Consider the following 24535-nt stretch of genomic DNA (forward strand, 5'->3'; position numbering starts at 1 on the left):
TAACAAAACAATATACATTTAATAAATAATACTGCATCAAAGTTTACAATGTTTTGAAGATCTAGGAAATGGTATAGTGTCACGTATATTGTTAATGCCTAGTATAAATTGTAGCATTCTCTCAAAACCTAAACCAAATCCTCCATGTGGAACACTTCCAAACTTCCGCAGATCCAAATACCTGTAAATTATAATGTATATAAAATATTATAAGCACAGCATAATTTATTTATTTCTGATTGGTAATACATCTGTTACTGTAAACTGAGAAATTTTTGTGTATATAAATTAAACCAATTGTTGAACAATTCACATTAATGTGAGATTGATTTTTGTATACATATCAGAAAATCCTATCAATATTTAACCTGAATAATTCAGCTGTTATGTTTAGCTGATCTAAGATTAAAACCTTAAGGCTTGTATGCATTGACAATAAATAGTCTTTAATAAATCATTCAGACATTTTCAGAATTAGCTCAGGATTTACCTATCTTGATAAAATGCAGCTGATTGCTGATTGGCCTCCTCTTCTACAGGGCATCAATCCAAATCTAGGATTCATACACAGTTTATATTTGGTAAGGAATTCAGGTCCACCAAATAGGAGAGATTCATTATTGGAAGGGACTGAATTATTTCGAATTATCAATATGACTTTATTTCCAAGGGGGATTTTTCAAACAATATTTTGCAAAATTTCTGAATTTACAGTGATCCTTTAATTATTTGTGAAAAATAAACAGTGATTTCAGATGGATGTACATGACTTATAGTTCTATATTTATGTATTTTTCTGTTAATTTTTTGTGACATAGAAATGGAGTCTTTTCTCGTTTACTGTTGATATTTTGAAGTTCAAGGGACATAATCCAAAAAAACATTTCATTGAACATCCAAAATAAAAGTTATAAATAAAGCTATAAGCAAATATTCTTTTTTCAATTCTGTTGATTCATCTATTTTCTTGGGTACCAATTTTCATGGATTGAGGAAAACTTGCATTTTTGTGAATATTTGATTTTGTTTTGCGAAACCTGCATATAATTCGTTGAACACTTAATTTAGTGGTTCACATGTTCCCACGAAATCTACGAAAATTGGTATCAAACGAATAATATTGAATCCATAGTAGTTGGAAAATTTTGTATTGCATTGGTAGTGAATCTTTGATAGTCTCTGCTAAATGTATTCAGAACATTATTTTTTACTTGTAGAGCTTTGAATAATTTGTAGAAACCTGTCTTTTGTTGAAGACTGTATGTTGATCTCTAAATGCTCAGTTTAAATGTCCCCAATCTTACAAGGCTGCAAATGTGTACATCCCTCTAGGCTAAACACACACACCACTTTGGCAAAGATTTAACTGTCCTTTGAAAGAAGACAAAGAGGACCATATTTTTATACCTCAGTCATCCCTGAAGTTAGTGATAGCTAAAAATGTTGAGGCAAGTATTAACAAAATTCTCACCAGTTCAAGTTCTCTAGGAGTTCATGTTGTTGCAGTTTATTTTTAAGAACATCATATCTCTCCTCCCTCATTGTCCCTCCTACTAGCTCTCCTACTTCAGGTACCAGAAGATCTACAGAGGATACCTGTATAAAACAAGGGGAGATAATAATTTTAGCAGATCCAGGACTTAATAGAAACAAGAGTGCACAAACTGCACATGTGAAATGTCTCGCCTTCTTTACTAATCATTGATATTATTTTTATAGTCCTAAATATAAAGCTTTATTACAACTGTCACATAAACTTAACATTAACAAAGAAAACTAAACATTGACCATTAAACCATGAAAATGAGGTCAAGGTCAGATGAACCATGCCAGGCAGACATGTACAGCTAACAATTCTTCCATACAACAAATATAGTTGACCTATTGCTTATAGTTAATGAAAAACAGACTAAAACTCGTGCTCCGCAAGTCACAGGTTTTTACGACCTCAGAGGTCGAACCCTGAACAGTTGGGGCAAGTATGGACACAACATTCAAACTTGATACAGCTCTGAATTTGGATTGTGATCAAATTCTTGACATAATATGAGTTTTTGACACAAAACAAATGTCAAGATCTTACAAATCTATTATGCAATATTTTCAAAAAATTTTGGGGAAAAAATTGAAAACTACTACCACCCCATTTTTTTTTGCAATAGGTCCAAAATCTGACATTTCTTTATACATAATATATAAGTAGTGTAAGGGAGGTAAATCCAAACATACCCAACATTGAATGTTAACTGTTTTTTAATTACCTCCATTACACTGCTTTTCAATGACCAGAAAAACCTATAATTTCAGAGAGATTCATACACTTAAACGACAAGTTATTGTTTGAAAACTACAAAAATGCTTATTTGGGGCCCCTTTTTGGCCCCTTATTCTTAAACTATTGGGACCGTAACCCCCAAAATCAATCCCAACTTTCCTTTTGCAGTATTGAACCTTCTGGTAAAAGGCCGTTTTAGCATCGCGGCACAGCGGCACTATAATAATTTCCTCGACGCTATAATTATTTTGAGGATGTTATTTTTCTCGTTTCTATATGGCAAAGCTATGTCCTAAATTTTGAACTTTCATCTAATTACCGCTTATGATCATAAAAAATATCACCTTTAATCCCTTCAAGTCGGACAATAGACAATTAAGAGTGATCATTGAATGAACCGTAAAATGAGGTTAAGGTCAAATAAAACCTGCGCGACTGACAAATAGATCATAAAATACTTCCAAACACCAAATATAGTTGACCTATTGCATATAGTATTAGGAAAGGACCAAAACTTGACTTTGACCAGTGAACCATGAAAATGAGGTCAAGGTCAGATTACACCTTCCAGCTAGACATGTACACCTTACAGTCCTTCCATACACGGAATATACTAGACCTATTGCTGATAGTATCTGAGATATGGACTTGACAACCAAAACTTTACCTTGTTCACTGTTCCATGAAATGAGGTCGAGGTCGAGTGAAAACTTGTCTGATGGGCATGAGGACCTTGCAAGTTACGCACATACCAAATATAGTTATTGTATTACTTATAATAAGAGAGAATTTAACATTACAATTTTTTTTTTTTTTTGAAATAGTCACTGAAACATGAAAATGAGGTCAAGGACATTGAACATGAAATTGACTGAAACTTCGTAACATGAGGCATCTTCATACAAAGTATAAAGCATCCAGGTTTTCCACCTTCTAAAATATAAAGCTTTTAAGAAGTAAGCTAATGCCGATGCCACTGCCGTTGTTGCCCCATCACTGTCAAGCTATGTCGAGTTGTCATAGACTAATGAATATTATTAAATGCATGACAATTTGATAAAATTCATTATTCTGCAGTAGTCAATATACGCATGTGCAAAAAAAAATTTTATTGGATTTAAAGCATGGGTTTATTCACAAAGTGAAAGAAGCATGTCATATTAGAATCACCAATATAAATTTGAAGTTGACTGCAATTTTTTGAAAAGATGTCGGAAACATTAATTTGTACTTATTTTTCATTAAACATTGTTCAAATTCATTAGGTCTGGTAATTTTTGTTCATGCTAATGCAATAGCAAAATCAGTTATAACAATTTGGGGAGATGACAGCAATTGAATTATTCATAACTGTATTCTATTAAAGATAGGAATGCAATTCTGTGAAAACGTTTTTCAACTAGGCTAGACCACTGACTGACTAAAAAAAAACCCAACAAATTAACCTTTCTGGAAGGTGATGACAATGAACAGTAGAGATTATTCTGTGAATTCATTCATTGGTGTTAGTACATAATTTCATGGATAGAGGATACATTGTATTTTTGTGCATTTTTGAATTTGTTGTTTCAGCAAAGTCTGCATACAAGACTATGTAAATAAGTTTTTGGGAGCATTTAAATTCATGATTCACCTTTACCAATGAAATTCATGAAAACTAGTATATCATGCATAGGCGGATCCAGGGGGGGCCTCAGGGGCCCGTGCCCTCCTTTCGTGGGAAAAATTTGGTTGATTATATAGGGAATCACTGAAGCATAACTGGAGCGGGCCCCCCTTAGGTCAGTCAGAGGCCCCCCCCCCCCCCCCCCCCTTAGGAAAAGTTCTGGATCCGCCACTGTCATGAACAGTATGTTGTAAGAGTATACTAACTGTTTGTGTATCATCATTATCCCTGGCATAGAATGGTTTTATAGCAGCAGGAAAGTCTGTTACAAACACTGGAATATCATTGTTATATTTCACCAGATATCTCTCATGTTCCCTCTTCAAATCTTCTCCCCACTGTAAAAAAAGATCAATTTATTTGCATTTGTTCTTCTTGATAAAAACAAATATAGCCATATGATTTTGGAACAATGTATTGTTTCTTTATTGTAAAAGCTTGTATTAAAACCTTATCATGGGACTTACTGAAAAAAAGTTATTTTAAGACCAGACAGTAAAACTAAAATTTGTTATACAATATTACACACAAATTTTAATTCTAAAAAAGATTTTTGGTATGCTGTATAAAAAAAATATTCTTGCAATTTAAAAATCTGTAAAAAAATGCTAGTTAAAATACAAAACAGAAACAAAATTGCTGAAAACATATCCTACTGTAGTCTAAATTTGGTCATCATGTTAGTTCATTTGGTATTTGTGTTTGAACTTAACACACGGGGCAACTATGCATTGACGTCACTACGCTACTTTCAGCGTAGTAAATTAGTGCTGAATACGTTTTTTCTACACTTTTGAATAAAAAAACATGTCTAAAGGTAAGTTTTCATTGTTATTCTCAAGTATTGCTCAACCATGCCAATTTTCTAATGGCCGTTTCAATCCTGACTTCCCAATGTCTTAAAACCTTCTAGAACTTCACAAAATCCCACTTCCGGCCTCCATTGCTTTTTGTACATTCCATTCAGGGGTCATCAATCTTGTTGAAGGCAATACAGGTCAAGCAAATCGTCTTTTTATGAATTTCAAAATGACAAGCTTCTTACGTCTTTTGCAATTTTCCAGCGAAAAAAGCCCATCAAAAATGAAAGGAAAACTATATGAAAAAACAATGTCCATGCCATAATTTTGTGCAGGAATATAGAGTAGGTTAATAAAAAACAATTTACATTTATTATTCATAGAAAAAAAAAAGATTCATTATAAAAAGATCGATATTCTGACCATCATGACTGTAGGTAAATATTCATACAAAATTCCATTGATGTCGAAAGGAATGGCAAAAAATGAGGTTTCCTGTTGAATAAAACCCCAAATTATTGCAAACCATTTTAAAGCAATATCCCACAAACGAATAATGTAATTGGCAATGACTGAAAAATCACCTAATTGACAATAGAGCAATTTGATTGGGTAGAACGATTATACATCAGGTGATTTTGACGCCATTGGAATTTGAATGTAAACAAACAAGGTCAATAGGTTCAATATGGGACAGAATCGTACATTGAGTTACCAAGAAACAATTATGAGTTACCAAGCTTGACAATACATGGTAATAATTTAATTTTGGATGTAACACGTCTTCTGATTGGCTGATGTTATTTTGTTATGAGCCCATAGATATAATTAAGTCATGTGACCGTGACATCATCAACGTTTTTTCATGGTTTTCAACAGTTTAAAATGGAATTTAGAATTAAATTATAAGAAATGACTGTAATATTTTTTCTGTCTATTCGAAATAACATAAAAAATGTGGTGCACACTGTTAAATAACCCGCTACACACGTTATTCAGTGTGCACCAAATTTTTTATGTTATTTCGAATAGACAGAAAAAATATTACAGTCATTCCTTAAATAAATAATCAAAGCTAAGTCTACAGAAAAAATAAGAAAAAAAATGTCCTAGGTGAACGACTTTTCAACATAGCTGGATATCTGCTTTAAGCAAAGAGAAAAAACTAACTCTTATTTTAAATTCAAACTTTTTGTTCTTCTTTTCAAGTATCTTTACTGCATCTGTATATGGTATTCTGTAAAATATTCTTAAAATTAATACATTTATTTTCAAATAGATGAACAGCCTTCCACTGTCACCCACATGTTTTATGCATACAAATGTACAACATCTTTTAAACCCTGATACATAAATGTAGGCATGTGACCTCTATCAATGTTATTTTCAATACTATTTCATTTCCAAGATGCATTATTCCTGTAAAAATCATTGAGATGAACTTATTAGTGAACTCTTCAAAGATATTGCTGATATAAACCTACAGGATCCTGTATTTTAAGTTTCATTGCTTCATGTCTGTCATATTTGTTTCTTATATTGTTTTGTTTTAAATTAGGCTGTTATGTTTTCTAAATTGAATGGTTTCATATATTTCATGTCAGGGCCTTTTATAGCCAACCCTACGGTATGGGGTTTTCTCATTGTTGAAGGCAAAAAAGATGCCTATAATTGCTTTCATCCACTTCATTTGAACTTTGGAGGATAGTTGTCTCATTGACAATCATACCACATCTCCTTATTTTTATATACCTATTTAGTTATAGACAAAAAAAAGATGTGTTAGAGAGCTTACAATGCAATTATCATAATATAATTTATATTTAAAGGGAAATTAATGCTGAAACCAGATGCTCCGCAGGGCACAGCTTTATACGACCGCAGAGGTTGAACCCTGAACAGTTATGGCTAGTATGGACACAACATTCAAGCTGGATTCAGCTCTAAATTTGGATTGTGATTAAATAGTTGACATAGCATAAGTTTCTGACACAGAATGAATGTGGTCTAATGAACTTAAAATTTTTTTTTGCCTTTGAGCAATTCACTATGCTGTTGAATGTTTGAAGAAATTTCTTTTTATTTATGAAATCTGAAATGAGAAAAATTGAACCCCCCCCCCCCCCAATTTTTTTTCACATCCCCCTTTCCCTTATTCCAAAACTGATCTCAATTCAAATTTCTAATGGAGTTTGCAACAATAACTACTCATTTAAATACATCATAAAATATTAAAATGTAAACTAGAGGCTCTAAAGAGCCTGTGTCGCTCACCTTGGTCTATGTGAATATTAAACAATGGACACAGATGGATTCATGACAAAATTGTGTTTTGGTGATGGTGATGTGTTTGTAGATCTTTCTTTTCTAAACATTCTTGCTGCTTACATTTATCTCTATCTATAACAGTACTTTCTGTGGAAAATGTTAAGAATTTTAAGAAAATTGTTAAAAATTGACTATGAAGGGCAATAACTCCTTAGGGGGTCAATTGACTATTTTGGTCATACTGACTTATTTTTAGTTCTTACTTTGCTGTACATTATTGCTGTTTACAGTTTATCTCTATCTATAATAATATTCAAGATAATAACAAAAAAACAGCAAAATTTCCTCAAAATTACCAATTCCGAGGCAGCAACCTAACAACCGATTATCCGATTCATCTGAAAATTCCAGGGCAGATAGATCGTGACCTGATCAACAATTTTACTTCCTGTCAGATTTGCTCTTAATGCTTTGGTTTTTGAGTTATAAGCCAAAAACTGCATTTTACCCCCATGTTCTATTTTTAGTCATGGCGGCCATCTTGGTTTGTTGGCCGAGTTACTGGACACATTTTTTTAACTAAATACCCCAATGATGATTATGGCTAAGTTTGGTTAAATTTGGCCCAGTAGTTTCAGAGGAGAAGAAATTTTCTAAAAGATTACTATGATTTAGGAAAAATGTTAAAAATTGACTATAAAGGGCAATAACTCCTAAAGTGGTCAACTGACCATTTTGGTCATGTTGACTTATTTGTAGATCTTACTTTGTTGAACATTATTGCTGTTTACAGTTTATCTCTATCTATAATAATATTCAAGATAATAACCAAAAACAGCAAAATTTCCTTAAAATTACCATTTCAGGGGCAGCAACCCAACAACGGAATGTCCGATTCATCTGAAAGTTTCAGGGCAGATAGATCTTGACCTGATGAACAATTTTACCCCCATGTCAGATTTGCTCTAAATGCTTTAGTTTTTGAGTTATAAGCCAAAAACTGCATTTTACCCCTATGTTCTATTTTTAGCCGTGGTGGCCATCTTGGTTAGTTGGCCGGGTCACTGGACACATTTTTTAAACTAGATACCCCAATGATGATTGTGGCCAAGTTTGGTTTAATTTGGCCCAGTAGTTTCAGAGGAGAAGATTTTTCTAAAAGATAACTAAGATTTACGAAAAATGGTTAAAAATTGACTATAAAGGGCAATAACTCCTAAAGGGGTCAACTGACCATTTGGGTCAGGTTGACTTATTTGTAAATCTTACTTTGCTGAACATTATTGCTGTTTACAGTTTATCTCTATCTATAATAATATTCAAGATAATAACCAAAAACAGTAAAATTTCCTTAAAATTACCAATTCAGGGGCAGCAACCCAACAACGGGTTGTCCGATTCATCTGAAAATTTCAGGGCAGATAGATCTTGACCTGATGAACAATTTTACCCCATGTCAGATTTGCTCTAAATGCTTTGGTTTTTGAGTTATAAGCCAAAAACTGCATTTTACCCCTATGTTCTATTTTTAGCCATGGCGGCCATCTTGGTTGGTTGACCGGGTCACCAGACACATTTTTTAAACTAGATACCCCAATGATGATTGTGGCCAAGTTTGGTTAAATTTGGCCCAGTAGTTTCAGAGGAGAAGATTTTTGTAAAAGTTAACGACGCCAGACGACGACGGACGACAGACGACGGACGACAGACGACGGACGCCGGACGCTGGACGCCAAGTGCTGAGAAAAGCTCACTTGGCCCTTTGGGCCAGGTGAGCTAAAAAAAGTGCTTGTTATCACTGAATGGTAAAGATTGTTTTAATTTATCAGTTGGTAGTAAAAGTGAATATACATTGTATATTGTGTAAAACAATGATTTAAGTTGATTCAACTACTATTCTGGACAAAGAAAAAAAACTCCAATTGAAAATTTCTTGCTATTGCACAATATTGTGCAATTAGATATTTCTTGCTATTGCGCAATACTGTGCAATTGAAAATACTTGCTATTGCACAATACTGTGCAATTGAAGATTTCTTGCTATTGCACAATACTGTGCAATTGAAAATTTCTTGCTATTGTACAATACTGTGCAATTGAAAATTTCTTGCTATTGCTGAATACTGTGCAATTAAAAATTTCTTGCTATTGCACTATACTTAATGTAATAATTTTGGATCTTGATTTGGACCAACGTGAAAACTGGGCCCATAATCAAAAATCTAAGTACATGTTTAGATTCAGCATATCAAAGAAGCTCAAGAATTCAATTTTTGTTAAAATCAAACTTAGTTTAATTTTGAACCCTTTGGACTTTAATGAAGACCAATTTGAAAACGGGACCAAAAATTAAGAATCTACATACACAGTAAGATTTGGCATATCAAAGAACCCCAATTATTCAATTTTTGATGAAATCAAGCAAAGTTTAATTTTGGACCCCAATTTGGACCAACTTGAAAATTGGGCCCATAATCAAAAATCTTAGTATATTTTTAGATTCAGCATATCAAAGAACACCAAGGATTCAATTTTTGTTAAAATCAAACTAAGTTTAATTTTGGACCCTTTGGACCTTAATGTAGACCAATTTGAAAACCGGACCAAAAATTAAGAATCTACATACACAGTTAGATTCGGCATATCAAAGAACCCCAATTATTCAATTTTTGATGAAATCAAACAAAGTTTAATTTTGGACCCTTTGGACCCCTTATTCCTAAACTGTTGAGACCAAAACTCCCAAAATCAATCCCAACCTTCCTTTTATGGTCATAAACCTTGTGTTTAAATTTCATAAATTTCTATTTACTTATACTAAAGTTATGGTGCAAAAAACAAGAAAAATGCTTATTTGGACCCCTTTTTGGCCCCTAATTCCTAAACTGTTGGGATCTCAACTCCGAAAATCAATCCCAACCTTCCCTTTGTGGTCATACACCTTGTGTTTAAATTTCAATGATTTCTATATACTTATATTGAAGTTATTTTTTTTTGTAATTTATTTTTATTTCATCTGAAAATACACCAAGTATATATTGTGATACATAATTATATAATTAATTCATAATACATATAATGATATTAAATTGTTCAATAACAGTCTAAATTGAAGTTATTGTGCAAAAACCAAGAATAATGCTTATTTGGGCCCTTTATTGGCCCCCAATTCCTAACCAGTTGGAACCAAAACACCCAAAATCAATTCCTACCTTCCTTTTGTAGTCATAAACTTTGTGTCAAAATATCATTGATTTCTATTTACTCAAACTAAAGTTATAGTGCGAAAACCAAGAAAATGCTTATTTGGGCCCTTTTTGGCCCCTAATTCCTAAACTGTTGGGATCTCAACTCCGAAAATCAATCCCAACCTTCCCTTTGTGGTCATACACCTTGTGTTTAAATTTCAATGATTTCTATATACTTATATTGAAGTTATTTTTTTTTGTAATTTATTTTTATTTCATCTGAAAATACACCAAGTATATATTGTGATACATAATTATATAATTAATTCATAATACATATAATGATATTAAATTGTTCAATAACAGTCTAAATTGAAGTTATTGTGCAAAAACCAAGAATAATGCTTATTTGGGCCCTTTATTGGCCCCCAATTCCTAACCAGTTGGAACCAAAACACCCAAAATCAATTCCCACCTTCCTTTTGTAGTCATAAACTTTGTGTCAAAATATCATTGATTTCTATTTACTCAAACTAAAGTTATAGTGCGAAAACCAAGAAAATGCTTATTTGGGCCCTTTTTGGCCCCTAATTCCTAAACTGTTGGGACCAAAACTTCCAAAATCAATCCCAACCTTCCAATCAATAATATATCAAAAGTATTTTCAGCGTCTGCTTGGTTTTCTGTAAGACAATGAGTGTAGAAAAGGAGAACTGGCAAAGAATTTTGAATATTGCTGGAAAAAATGGACATATTGTGGAGGGTCATACATTCTATCCTACAGAGAGCAACCTAATTAATGTTAACATAGTTTTTTTATACAATGGTTTTTTAACATGTTTAGCTATCATCCAACACATATCTTAAGATTAAAAGTACCTTGTAAAAGCCTTATCTAGAGCTGTTTGAACTGTTTTCTGAAATATAAAGGACACCAATAAAAATGTGAAACATAAATGTAATAAATTTAATGCTACAAATGATTAACAAATTTTACTGTAATTCCCAATTTTGCTTTACACATTTTTGGCATTATATTGTAATCCTGCAACATTCATTTTTTAACATGCGTTTTTAAACAAATGGTGTGTGTTCAACTGAAAATGATTTTATGCAAAGGTAAATAACTCAATATTTCCTGACCAGTAGGAGAAAAATGATCAAATTGTAATTGTTGCAATAATCCTTTTTAAATCAGATTATTGTATACTGCTATATCTATCCTTTATCTGTGTGGCTGTTATAGACGCAGTGACAATTAGCCGTTTCAGAATCTAAAGAATCATGGGTAATTTCATTGTTCGTACCCCAAAATGAAAATAACGCCACGTCATTGGTTAAATTTCCATTGTTTATGACATGTTTAACCAATCAGGACGTTGTGGTGTACACTTTTGAAAATATTACCCAGGATGCATTAGAATCTGAAACGGCGAATTAATTTATTCCACAAACATCTTATTCCTCATTTTTTTCAGTAACTGCTGTTACATACATTAATTGCCAAACCATACGGTAAGTTTAGTTTTAAAACATGGACATTTAGAGAGAAATCTCCTTATTTTTCTGATCATGACTGAATTTTATTAAAAATATCTTTAAAAGATCTAGATTTTTCTACTAGTATAGCACATAACTCAACATTATCAATGGTCCATGGATATGATGTCAAGGTCAGATGAACCATGCCACTTTATAATAATTCCATAAAATTGATGTACTGCTTAAAGTATATATGAGAATGGACCTAATATTAAAACTATCGCCAGATTAGCATCCCTTGGCTTTGTCTCACATTCTTCAACATTTATTATTTACAAGACAAAATAGACAACTTTAATTCTGACTTACTTGTTGATCTTTAGGGGCTACATATTTATAGTAGAACTGTAAATCATCATCACAAGTATTCTGTAATTCTCTAATGGTAAACTTTACTAGACTTTCTATCACCTGTTAAAATAACCAAAATAAAACAAAAGCTATAATATTGATTTCCATTTCCATTGTCAATGTTCAAAGTTGAATTTGATTTTCTTCAGATTTATTTTGTCTCAAGTCACTCGAGACTTGATGGATGAATGATTGCTGTTTAATGTCCAGCGGCAAATTAAATGTATATTCAGGGCCAGAACATGATGATGAGTATAAAGCCTACATTGCATTAGAAAGACAAGCTGAGCCAGATTTTTACTCTCAATGGGATAAGATTTCACTGTGATATGCCTTTGACATTAAGGTAAATTTAAAACCTAATTATTTTGGAAGATTCTGCGTTTAAAATCATTTCTATATTAAACCAAATATTTACCTCAAGAACATCCTCTAATGATTTTGTAAATGCCATTTCAGCCTCTACCATGTAAAACTCTGCCAAGTGGGTTCTATCTACTGACATGTCTGCACGAAACGTTGGACCAAAGTTGTAACATCTTGATATTGCACTAAAAATAAATATTTACTAGAACAAACCCGCGAAATCGCGGGCATTCAGAGCGTAGTTTACAGTATGTATTTAGTGTTGTTGGAAGAATTTTGTAAAATATTGAATGACTGGAGAATTTCAGCAAAAGTGTCATAGGTTATTGGGGACAGGGAAATGTGTTTTTTTTATCCCTCCTCCTTTATTTCCGAAATTCCCAATTTTTGGTTTTCTATCAATTTCAATATGAACATACCTTTAGTATGCCATGAACATTTAAGTAAGGAGCCTGTAATTCAGGGGTTGTCGTTTGTTTATGTGTTACATGTATATTAATTTGTTTTTCTTCATTTTTTGTACATAAATAAGGCCGCTAGTTTTCTCGTTTCAATTGTTTTACATTGTCATTTCGGGGCCCTTTAAAGCTGAGCATGCGGTATGGGCTTTGCTTGTTGTTGAAGGCCGTACGGTGACCTATAGTTGTTAATTTCTGTGTCATTTTGGTCTCTTGTGGAGAGTTGTCTCCACGGCATGGCAATCATACCTCATCTTCTTCTTTTTTGTAATCAATGAATTTTGTAAAAGATTTAATGACTGGAGAATTTCAGTAAAGGTATCAAAAGTTTACATGAATAGTTTTAGCGCTTATCTGGATATTATTAACATTCATTGGTCTCTTGTGGAGAGTTGTCTCAACATGGCACATCTTCTTGTTTTGTAATCAATGAATTTTGTAAAAGATTTAATGACTGGAGAATTTCAAAAAAGGTATCAAAAGTTCACATGAATAACTTTAGCGCTTATCTGGATATTATGAACATTCATTACTATATAAATAAAGTGTATTTACTTTCAATTCTAATTTTACTAATCGATCCATGGTGGTAATTGATATAGTATACAGACCCTCTATTTAATAAACTCTGTGACCGCCGTGCATAGTAAACTTGAAAATGATAGCAGATAAGAATTAAATATTCGTAGTATATATGTATGTTCAAAGTATACAAAAAACCGCAATCCGGAAGTATAATCTGACTTATAATTTCGTCCAATGACGGGACAATATCCGGATGCCTTTTTTCTCGTTTTTCTCCCAAAATAACTCAATCTGAATAATCATATGAATGGATGACAAATGCGACTATGCACTGTACCTATAAGACACAGAGGCGTGTTGATTAATTTATTGTGGAAAGAAGAGAAGCGACACCCAAAATGAGGTCTTCTCGTTTAATAGTATAGATTTTAAATGCACAGCAACATAAAATATCCGGCAGAACATAATGAAAAGTTTGAGCAGCAATGTTACTTCATATTGCACTAGTGCAATTATAGCTTCAAATTATCAACCTCATCGATGACAAAAAAGTGTTTTATACATTTTTTTAAGCTGTGTTTAGGGTAATTGCATGAATATCGACGAATTGAAAGTCAAACCTTGCAAAATATGCATATGTTTTGCACTACTAAGCACTTGAAAAAAGAAATCTGTACCATTTTGATAGGAAAACTGAAATTAGCATCAATAAAATTTTATAGAAAAAATAAACTTACGTACCCTGTAATAATTTCTAGGTGAAGTTGTCCTGACACTGTTAAATTAGCAGGGTTTCGGAAAAATAACTTTGGTGTCTTGTTTTCTTCTTCACTGTCTGAAAGTTCAGGTATCAAATCTTTATTATGTGGCTAAAATAAAATGTACAAACATTTTATGCATATTTTGTTTCAATTGTTAATGCTTAAGGTCAATTAAGGTAACTACTCATTACTAAGTAATTTGATATAAAAAAAAGAAGCATTTTTTACTATAAAATCCTTTTTTTTACCATCATGACCATAGTTACCAATTATCTTTTATGGGATGCTGACAAAAACTATACACTTTTCTCTTCTATTTTTGAAGGAGAATTATTTTCTCTTTAAATTCTAATGGGTACAATATAATTAGACTATAGATCATGTGTCTATATAATTTTCCTTCAAAGATCTGAATTTCTCCATTTAACTTTCCTTTTCTAATATAAGAGAAATTATGATCGCAGACAGTTTTAAACATTTAATATTAAAACAGACCAAATCAATACAATTTATTGCAAACAAAAACCTTTCTTCTTTTTCTTCCTTTTTTAATCAACATGGAGAAAGTCTTGCAGGTACATGTGATCTCATTTGACATTCTTGCCCTATATCGTACCATTAGAAAGGACAACCATATTTCCAAATGCAACACTTAACACAATTATTTTAAGTGACTGATATTCTCTGTGACCTAAAAACATTTTAAGTGAAAGTTAGAAAAATGTCATTTACCTGCCTTTTAGGATGAACAAATACTGAAAATGATAAAATTACCTCCACACTGAAGACTTCCCCACCACCTTCACAATCATTAGATGTCAGGATTGGTGTATGTATAAATAGGAAATCATTTTCCTGAAAAAAGGTATAAAAATTCAATAAATTTGTCACAGGAGAAATAATTTAATTTACATGTATGATCACAGTCACCTTCAAAGCTGTTGTTTAAAATAACTTGATGCCCCCTCTGCAATGGCGGGGGCATAAAAAAGATATCCTGAAGTTGTTGCATTTTTAATTTCAATTTGAAGAGAAACAATACTTTGGAATAAAAATGATACATTATTAGAAGAAAAAATCACTGAAACAGTAAGTTTTATAGTGAAGTAAATAGATATAGGAAGATGTGGTGTGAGTGCCAATGAGACAACTCTCCATCCAAATAACAATTTAAATAAAAGTAAACCATTATACATGTATGTCAATGTACGGCCTTCAACACAGAGCCTTGGCTCACACCGAACAACAAGCTATAAAGGGCCCAAAAATTACTAGTGTAAAACCATTCAAACTGGAAAACCAACGGTCTAATTTATATAAAATAAAAAAACGAGAAACACGTATAAATTACATAAACAAAGACAACTTCTGTACATCAGATTCCTGACTTAGGACAGTTGCAAACATTTGCAGCAGGTTTAAACATTTTAAAGGATCCAAACCTTCTCCCTTTTTCTGAAACAATAGCATAACATCACAACATAGAAAAACACACTATAAAATATTAATTGGCAGGCTTAACTCAATCAAAAAACGTACATTAATACACTATAAACGAATATAATATGATCAGGATATGAGGACCTGTAAATGTAGATATCTTGTTATTGTGTTGTTGGGTTGATGTCAAAATGTTATCCCACTTTTTCTGTCAAAAATATTCGATAAATTTTAAAGTTAATAAACTTTTATATTCAAAGTGGTAACAAAGTGATCATATTTCAACTTAAATAACTCTAGTAAATAGAAATACCTGAAAATATTTATGAATAGCATTGGTTGTAGCATTTCTAAGTCTAAGGAGACTACTGAAGAAGTTTGTTCTGGGCCTCAAATGTAAATAGTCTCTAACATACTCAACTGGTATCTTACTTCTGGACTGAAATGGAAACTCCTGCAAAAATAGATGATGTGAAATAGGCATACAGCATACAGATCAATAGAACACACTATTTATTGTATAAGCATGTACATGTAAGTATAGAACTACCATCCATGGAAATCCTGAAATGCTAACAAATAAACATATATTTAAATTTTTTTCCTTCTATTTTTTCTTTATGTAACATGTTTTTCTTTTTTTTTTTAAACTTTTTTTCTTTTCATGTCACATTGCCTAGATAGGTAAACTGATCTATTTATATAACTGTACATGTCTAGTCTGTGTGTGTTTCATTATTGTATATGTACATTGTATTTCACTTTCAAGACATATGGTCTATATCAGTAAATAAGAGTTTTGGATTCCAAAATCACATGATCATGATGACTATTTTGTACACAAATTGAAAATGTAGCAGTCCTAAATGTTTGTCAGTTGTAATTTACTTTGAATTTCAACATGAAAAACACAAAAAAAATGTTTTAGTGTTTTATTTTAAGATGAAAAAAAAAATGGACAATGGGAGACAACTCTAAACAAACCTCAGGATTACATGCTCCACACACAGATATTTTTTCTGCTAACAGTTCATAATCTTGTCCCTGTCCTGGACTTTCTATCATCTTCCCTTCTACTGACACACTGCTACCAAATGTGATTTCACTGAAAATACATACATAAGTTTTCTAGTCTTAAGGTGGTACCTAACACTACAGGGAGATAACTCTGTAAAATCAGCTTAACGTTTTGATTACGTTGTGTTGTTAAGGGAATATTAAGCTTCTCAATGATCAAAATAAGTGGTTGTCAAATTGCTATATAACCAGTGTAAATTTTCTGATAAAAGGGTTGGTACAAATTTTTTGAAATTTTTATATTTTTGTCAAAGGGTCAAAGTAAATACTTTGTCAAAATTTTAAGAAAATTAAACGAGCCAAATTAATTTGAGTTCAAGTGTTAGGTACCACCTTAAGTGAATAAGTTTGTTTCATTGTCAAAATGATTGTAGCATAAAGTTGCCTCAACTATTATTAAAATTGTACAATATTTTTGTACAATTTTAGAACAAAACCTTTATTAAAGATTTTCTCATCTTTGATGGTAACTTACTTGTTTTTGAGCTCTGGAGGTATTATAACTTGTAGTGATGACAACGATGAACCATCATTAACTTTGATGAAAGTTACATTCTTGTGGACTTGTAATGTCTTCACCCAACCCTACAAAAAAATGTTCATTCCATTCTATCATTTCCATTATTGTGAAGTACATGCATGTACATGTTTATTATTTACCATAATATAATAAAAATTAAAAAATCTAAAGTTTTCTAGTAATATATACACATGGAAAAAAGTATTGCAACACCTTGATTTTTCAAAAATTGAAAAATCAGCCTCTTTTTTTGGATGATATATAATAAGATATTTGTATAATATTATTGAAACATAGTTTATGATAACATTGGCATTGAAACGAACAAAAAATGTTTAAAAAAAAATGATTTACATAACCACAATTTTAATAACAAAATGAAGCGTTTTTTGTACAAAAAAATGCATTTTACAACTTTGACTGTAGTCGAACTTTACAATGTCAGACATTTCAAAATTAATCTTCAGATGACTGTTCACATCATGGTTGATCGTTACACGCCAAAGAATTAGTACTTTGTGCGCAGCCTCCATTCAAACGGATAACCGCATCTTAACGTCTTCTGATTCCTGCCAAAAATCGACTAATTTGTTGCTAAGGTAGCAGCAACCATTTCTGATGAAGGGCATTGTTTATTTCATGATGTGTTTGAACTGGGGTGTCCTTTCGCGCACTTCCCGCCCAATAGTGTCCCATATATGCTCGATATGGTTCAAATCTGGGCTACGATCCGTCCACGGAAGATGACCCGAATTCCATTGGAACAATGAATCTTCCTCCATGATGCTATTTTTCAATTTTAGCGAGCTCTGCACTACATTGGATACGGAAAACTGTGTGTCTGTTCGTGAACAAAGGCAGGGTTGGCAAAAACCCGGGTTTTATGAGTATTGCCCAGCCCAGTGGGAAATACTGGGAAAACCCGGGTTTTACTGGGTTTTAGTGGGTAATACTGGGTAATATGAAATATTTGTCTGAATTTTTAAAGAGGATTCAGTGATAAACACACTGCAATACATTTAATAAGATATTTATACCCTATTTTGTTTGTTTAGCATTTGTCTAGATTGGCAAACTGTAAATAGACAGCAAATAAATCATTTTTTTCAAATGAATATAGCTCCACTAAGAATTAATAATTACATGTATTAAAGAAAAATCACATTTAAATAATGTATATGTACTGTCACTAATTAATAAGTAATTATTCAGATTAGAACACAGTTTTGTTTATGTAACAATAATCAGTCCTTTTAAGTTTATAAGTGTTAATGGCATGACCCTGTAGGGTGTTTATTTAGCAATATGAATGTATAACAATTAAAATTAACAATTCACTTTAACACTGCAATAAAATGCATTCTTCAAAGTTTGGATTATTGAAACAATACTTGGTAATTAAAAGGTATCTTTAAATGTGCAAATCTTGTATTCTACCTACATATATGACATATAAGATTAATAGACAAATGATCTAGAGAAGAGAATGAAATTTAATTTTCTAGAAATAACCGTCAATGGTTATCTGTAAAAAAGTATAACAAGTCTTTACTATTTTGTGTTAAAATAAGCTTAAAAAATCATATTGCCCAGTAATGCCCACTATTACCCATTTCTGGGAGTATTGCCCAGCCCGGGAAAACCCGGATTTTCCCGCCCGGGAATTCCCGGGTGGGTAATACTTTGCCAACCCTGAACAAAGGTCTTCGAAATGGTCTTATCGCACGATAACCAGTAGCGATGAGTCAATCTCGAACAGTTCTTGTTAAAAGGTCCCTGTATGCCAAACACTCTCTTTTTTGGATTGTATTGTATGCAAGGGTTTTCCTTCTGACCAACCTTTTTTATGCTTGATTTTTCCTAGCAAATGGTATAGAGGGTCTTCTTTATTTCGGAAGGTCTTTAACATCGTTTAGTGCCATTTTTAATTCTCAAAACAACTTCTAGTGGAATGGTGATGACCAACAATACGTGCAGTTATTACAGCGACCTCCTGCTTCACTCATGCTGATAATCTGTCATCTTGCTGCAGTTAAGAGTTGTCGATGACCCATTACAAGGTGTCAATCACATAACTTTAAAATTTTGGTTATTTAAAGTGTTGAAAACAATGAGGATGAAAACACCTGTTTTGCTGTTTACTGGTACAGTAGCTGCATGTGCAGATAAAAACTTACCGAGTCGATATTTATTGATTAAACTCAGGTGATACTTAAATAATGTTTAAGTAGTTCTATTTTACCAAATTATATCACAAAAAATAAAAAGTGCTTTTTTAATTTCAATTTCAATTTGGTGTTGCAATACTTTTTTCCATGTGTATACATGAAAAGAATTTATCATGTTTATGCTTCTGTTATGTGAGCAGTGTCGAATAGAAATCGACTTCATGTAATCATACACATTTAATTGTTTACGACTTTGGTTACTCTTGGAACATTCAAAGACGAACTAAAAGAAGAATAAATGGTTCTTATAACAATTGAATTTTCAAACAGTTACCATGGTTACAGTCTTTCCACAGAGTTTTTTCAACCTGATATAAGTTAAAATATGTATTGATATTCATTTGAAAATTGCATAAGGTAGATTTCTATGTGACCCAGCTCACATGTTAATCAACTGCTACTTTTTACTGTGGAGTCACTACCATGTATGGAGTAGCTAATTTTTCTTATTGTAACGGTTAACTATGTACGTCATGTACATATATTTATCAAATTTAAAAAAAAATGCAATTTTTACTTTTTCATTAAAATTGGTTCAAATAATCTTTATAGGTAACCAAACCTAATGCCATTTAAAAAAAGGAGGGGTCCATGTTCTCTCATAAGAAACAGTTGAAAAAGGCATCTTTTCCTGATATACCTGATGATAGTTTCTTTATTTACATTGAATATGACCTCGTAACTTACAGTCAGGGATATAACTCTATACGGTTATTGCAGAAAAATAACATACATTTGTTATTGTGGACCAAAAAAAACAAAGAACTGTGATAACATGAACATATCTATGTTACATGTTTCAAAGGGACAATATACATCATTAGTTTAGTTGAAATGTATAAACATGATAAAAGTTCTATTGGTATTACTTTTGTCTCTATAAAATTGAGAATGGAAATGGGGAATGTGTCAAAGAGACAACAACCTGACCATAGACTCTATGTATTCTTATCTATTGAAAGATATAACAGCTCATAGTTTGTCAATTTTGCATAGTTCACCTACAAAAAATGTATATGTTATTACAGAAAAAAATATGCCTGTAATAACTAAAGGGTGTTATCACAGCTTCTCTATATCACTTCAAAGCATTTGCTCAGGCATACATCATGCTTAATTACAATGCAATGTACTCTAGTTTATTGTAAGAAATAATGACCAGAGCATGTAATGAGGTTCTGTACAAGTTTCTCATTAATTCCCAAGTGTCTTATATAATAAGTTACATTCCTTTAAGAACTGAGCCTTGTTATCACAGCTATAGCTGATCTCTTAATAGCCTTGTCTCATTAATTTACCATGGTAAATCAAAAATGTACTAATCAAAAAAATTAGTTACCAAGGCTTTGCAAAATTTAGTTTCTGCACAAAGTCTCAAGAGTTCCCTAGAGCCCACTATAAATGAAATAATTTTACAAATAACAAACATATGTTATTGCAGATTTAGAAAAATTGAGGAATAAAAAGTAGACAACTCATGAAAGTATCTGAGTTAATAACATATGTTTGAATTAAAAAAAAAATTCATACAGATTTCGTCCCCTTTCACAAGTAGTGCCTGCTTTTTCCTAAAAGTATGTAAATAACTAGTCTGGCAAGGCTATTTTTTTTTTCTGGGAGTCCGGACACCTTTGTAATGGTTTATTTCTTCCTCTGTGATCTTTTATCCTGGGGATAATTTGTCACCATATTTTTTTTCTAGACATGATATTTCACAGGTAGATTTTTTCCAAAAGAGTTAAAATCTATCGGTGTTATGCGGATATGTAGTATGTATCGGTATATATTGTAAATATTTTCCGTATCATTTTTCACAGAAACCTGTGAAATTGAGTCCCATTAACTACTATGTAAGTTACTCACAATCAATATATATATATACCTGACTATAGTTATTATATGTTTCACAAAGGTACAACAAATTTGCATAATTTATCAATCAAAGGGAGGAAATTGTGAGCAATTTATATTTTAGATATTAATATATATTCCTGAATCTGTTTCATACTGAAATTTTTCCTTGAATCTTATTTTTGATATGTTCATTTATCATATTTATATAAAAAGATGACTTACAACATGATTTAATAAGAAAGATAACATTTCACAGGTAAATACAATCCATCTGTTGAAATTGCTTTTGTTCCAATATATTGTTATGCTATGATTTAATATCTTATTTCTATATAATCAACAACTACATCTTTGTCCCCAGACAAAACTATTTATATAGTTAAAAATATCATCAGAGACATATAATACAAGAGATTTGCAACTCGGCAAAATCCCGTAATATCACACGGCCAGATTTAAACCTCGCAAGATCTCTTTGGGTAATAGTCATTATCAAAGTATTAAAAGTACTTGAAGTAAGAGCGATGTTTAAGTATAAATTAACTGTTTCAGGGTTAAATTTAACATATTAAGTAATTAAATATTTTGAGTTCATACATAATTATTTATTTCAATGTCTTTTAATTTTGATATGTATTATTTATATTCTTGAAAAAAGAGACATAATTTCATATTGAATTTTAAAAAAATGGTATTAAATAATTAATACTTGATAAATTCAGAGACATATGTCTCTGATATCATACTCAAATTCTTCCATTACTTTTTTTTTTTTTTCTAAGGGCAGAAAAAGGGATTGAGCTTATTTCGCCCCTTTAACACAAAGTATAACAATGGGAATTTAACAGGTCTTGGGGCTTATATCGCCCTTTATTTTAAACTAATTTTAACTTGTATTTGTTTGCAATTGTCACTATCGCTTGCATCCTTTCTTGACTGAATAGAAAGTTCTTGCTGTTCCTAACATCAAGCCAAGTGTCGAAACTTCTTTTGATGTATTGGTACGTGTCTTTGTCTTGGTCTTTGTAGATGAAGTCGTGAAACTCCAAAGTATTGCTATTGACGAGCAGATACAAGTCGTTGTCGGCAATATCCATCACATACATAGTTTGCGGAAGATCCAAACATACTTTCTTCACCTTTAGTCCTTTGGTGTAGCTTCGAGCATCTAGCTGTCTCTTTTTTCTCTCTTTCTGTAGAGTTTTATCCACTTCAGATCGACCATCGACAACCTGTTGAGCGGGATCTACTTCTGTAGTCGTCCTTTCTGGATGTCTGTGTTGATCTTTTGCTCTTCAGCTATAGTCTGTTTTGCTGATAGATTTCGTCTATTTGCGAGATAGATATACCGGTATCCATATCATCATTGATGGCTGGTGAAGGTAACTCTTTTGTCTCGACAACTGGGGGTGGTGCGGTAGGTCCCTGCTCCTCTGTGTTTATTGTCGGTTCACTAGACTTCTGTTGCTTTTGAAGGAGGAAGGCTTGTCGTCAACGGCGATTCCTGTCTTGACGTGCTTTTGATGACCTCTTTTTCGTCGTGATTGTAGGCTTTTGTGTTGTTTGTCGCCATTTTATCTGCATGGAGTATCTTTCATTCCGTTTAGTTAAAGTCCAATCGGCGGATTGATTCTCTACGAGTGACAGAACTACTGTAATCTCCTCTGGTAGTTGGTCGGAAGTTTCCATTCTCAACTCATCAGTTCATGATTTAAGTATTCAACATTTTATTCACCTTGGTCTACCATCTACAGGACATATTGTAAACACGTCTGTCCAGGTGAAAATCTACTCACTCGTTTCGTTCCATTAACAGTAGTACCGGTAATGCAACAATATTTCGACCTTTACTTTTAATTTATATTTGTATTGAGATCTGAAAACAACTCACTTTTACTAGTATTCCACTTACATGACTTACCTTATTACATGTAAATCATGATATTATTTCACAATTACGATATTTGAAATTATTTCTGGTTTTCTTTCTTATGTTTCATGATTATTTTCTTTTTAAAAGAATGATATTTACTTGAATATTTCAGGAAATTTTTTCAATCACAATTTTGCTTTAAACCTTAAGCATTTAAGCGTCCCAGAAAAAAAAAATAGCCTTGCCAGAAGTAAATAACATAAATGAAAAAATACACAACACAAATCTCTTTTACAATGCAATGATGCACTATACAAATCCTTGGTCTGACTAAAATGATTTCTTTTACATGGCCGAAACAACCTAGGACGAATCCACCAAGGCCGAACCGGCTCCATTTATGACCGAAACCTCTTGTAAGATTCTGCCTAAGTTAAATTACCGTTGCATTCACTGTTGCGTCACTTTGTTTACATTTCAAAATGTCTTTAATTGTATTTCTGATTAATCTGTACTGAGTAAATGAGAAAGATCTAGATAGAAAGGATCTTTTAAGACCTCGAAGTGCAAATGTTGACATTTTTTTATTTTTGTATGGAGGGGAAGCAGGACAAGTCGCCCCACTGGCAAGTCGCCCCACACCTAATCGCCCCACTTTTTCACCAACTCGCCCCACTTTAAAAAAAAACGCCCCAACCTGGATTACCAAATCGCCCCACTTTTTAAAAAATCGTCCCACATGTGAAATTGGTTTAATCATGTTAAATATTTATTTTAACTCTATTCATACTTGTACTATTCATAAGTGGAAATATTAATACTCACTTCTTACTGCTATATTAAAAAAAGGGAATAATATAAGAAGTTTCTATAAGGTTTTCAAGGGGATAGCATCTTTTTCCATAAGTGGGGCGAGTTGGCAGGAGTAATATTCATGGAATTTAACTTATATACAATGGGATAACATCTTTTTCTACAAGTGGGGCGAGTTGGCAGGAGTAATATTCACGGAATTTAACTTATATACAACGGGATAACATCTTTTTCCATAAGTGGGGCGAGTTGGCAGGAGTAATATTCACGGAATTTAACTTATATACAACGGGATAACATCTTTTTCCATAAGTGGGGCGAGTTGGCAGGAGTAATATTCACGGAATTTAACTTATATACAACGGGATAACATCTTTTTCCATAAGTGGGGCGAGTTGGCATTACTACATTCATCCTGGTTAATAATATAATATAAATCTAGATTATTATCATTTTCTTTTAAGTGGGGCGAGTTGGCAGGAGTAATATTCACGGAATAACATCTTTTTCCATAAGTGGGGCGAGTTGGC

At 32.3% G+C, this 24535-nt stretch overlaps 1 protein-coding gene across 2 annotated transcripts in view; it reads right to left on the minus strand.

Moving 5' to 3' along the window:
* Positions 1-24535, minus strand: part of LOC143041867 (asparaginyl-tRNA synthetase-like) — a 25150-nt gene continuing 615 nt past the window's right edge. Inside the window, exons 1-13 of one of the 2 annotated variants that reach the window (XM_076213993.1) lie at positions 23635-23787; positions 17193-17302; positions 16625-16745; positions 15954-16094; positions 14975-15055; positions 14181-14308; positions 12509-12641; positions 12049-12150; positions 11077-11114; positions 5912-5978; positions 4148-4279; positions 1472-1596; positions 1-181 (exon numbers count right to left, since the gene is read on the minus strand). In XM_076213993.1, the coding sequence (XP_076070108.1) occupies positions 37-181; positions 1472-1596; positions 4148-4279; positions 5912-5978; positions 11077-11114; positions 12049-12150; positions 12509-12641; positions 14181-14308; positions 14975-15055; positions 15954-16094; positions 16625-16745; positions 17193-17302; positions 23635-23772 (1461 nt within the window). In that variant the 5' untranslated portion in view covers positions 23773-23787 and the 3' untranslated portion in view covers positions 1-36. Of the gene's footprint in view, positions 182-1471; positions 1597-4147; positions 4280-5911; positions 5979-11076; positions 11115-12048; positions 12151-12508; positions 12642-14180; positions 14309-14974; positions 15056-15953; positions 16095-16624; positions 16746-17192; positions 17303-23634; positions 23788-24535 lie in introns of those variants that run through there. The other variant, XM_076213994.1, reaches the window with a different exon arrangement.

The sequence above is a fragment of the Mytilus galloprovincialis genome, chromosome 8 (assembly GCF_965363235.1).
Source record: "Mytilus galloprovincialis chromosome 8, xbMytGall1.hap1.1, whole genome shotgun sequence".
Classification (NCBI taxonomy): Eukaryota; Metazoa; Mollusca; class Bivalvia; order Mytilida; family Mytilidae; genus Mytilus; species Mytilus galloprovincialis.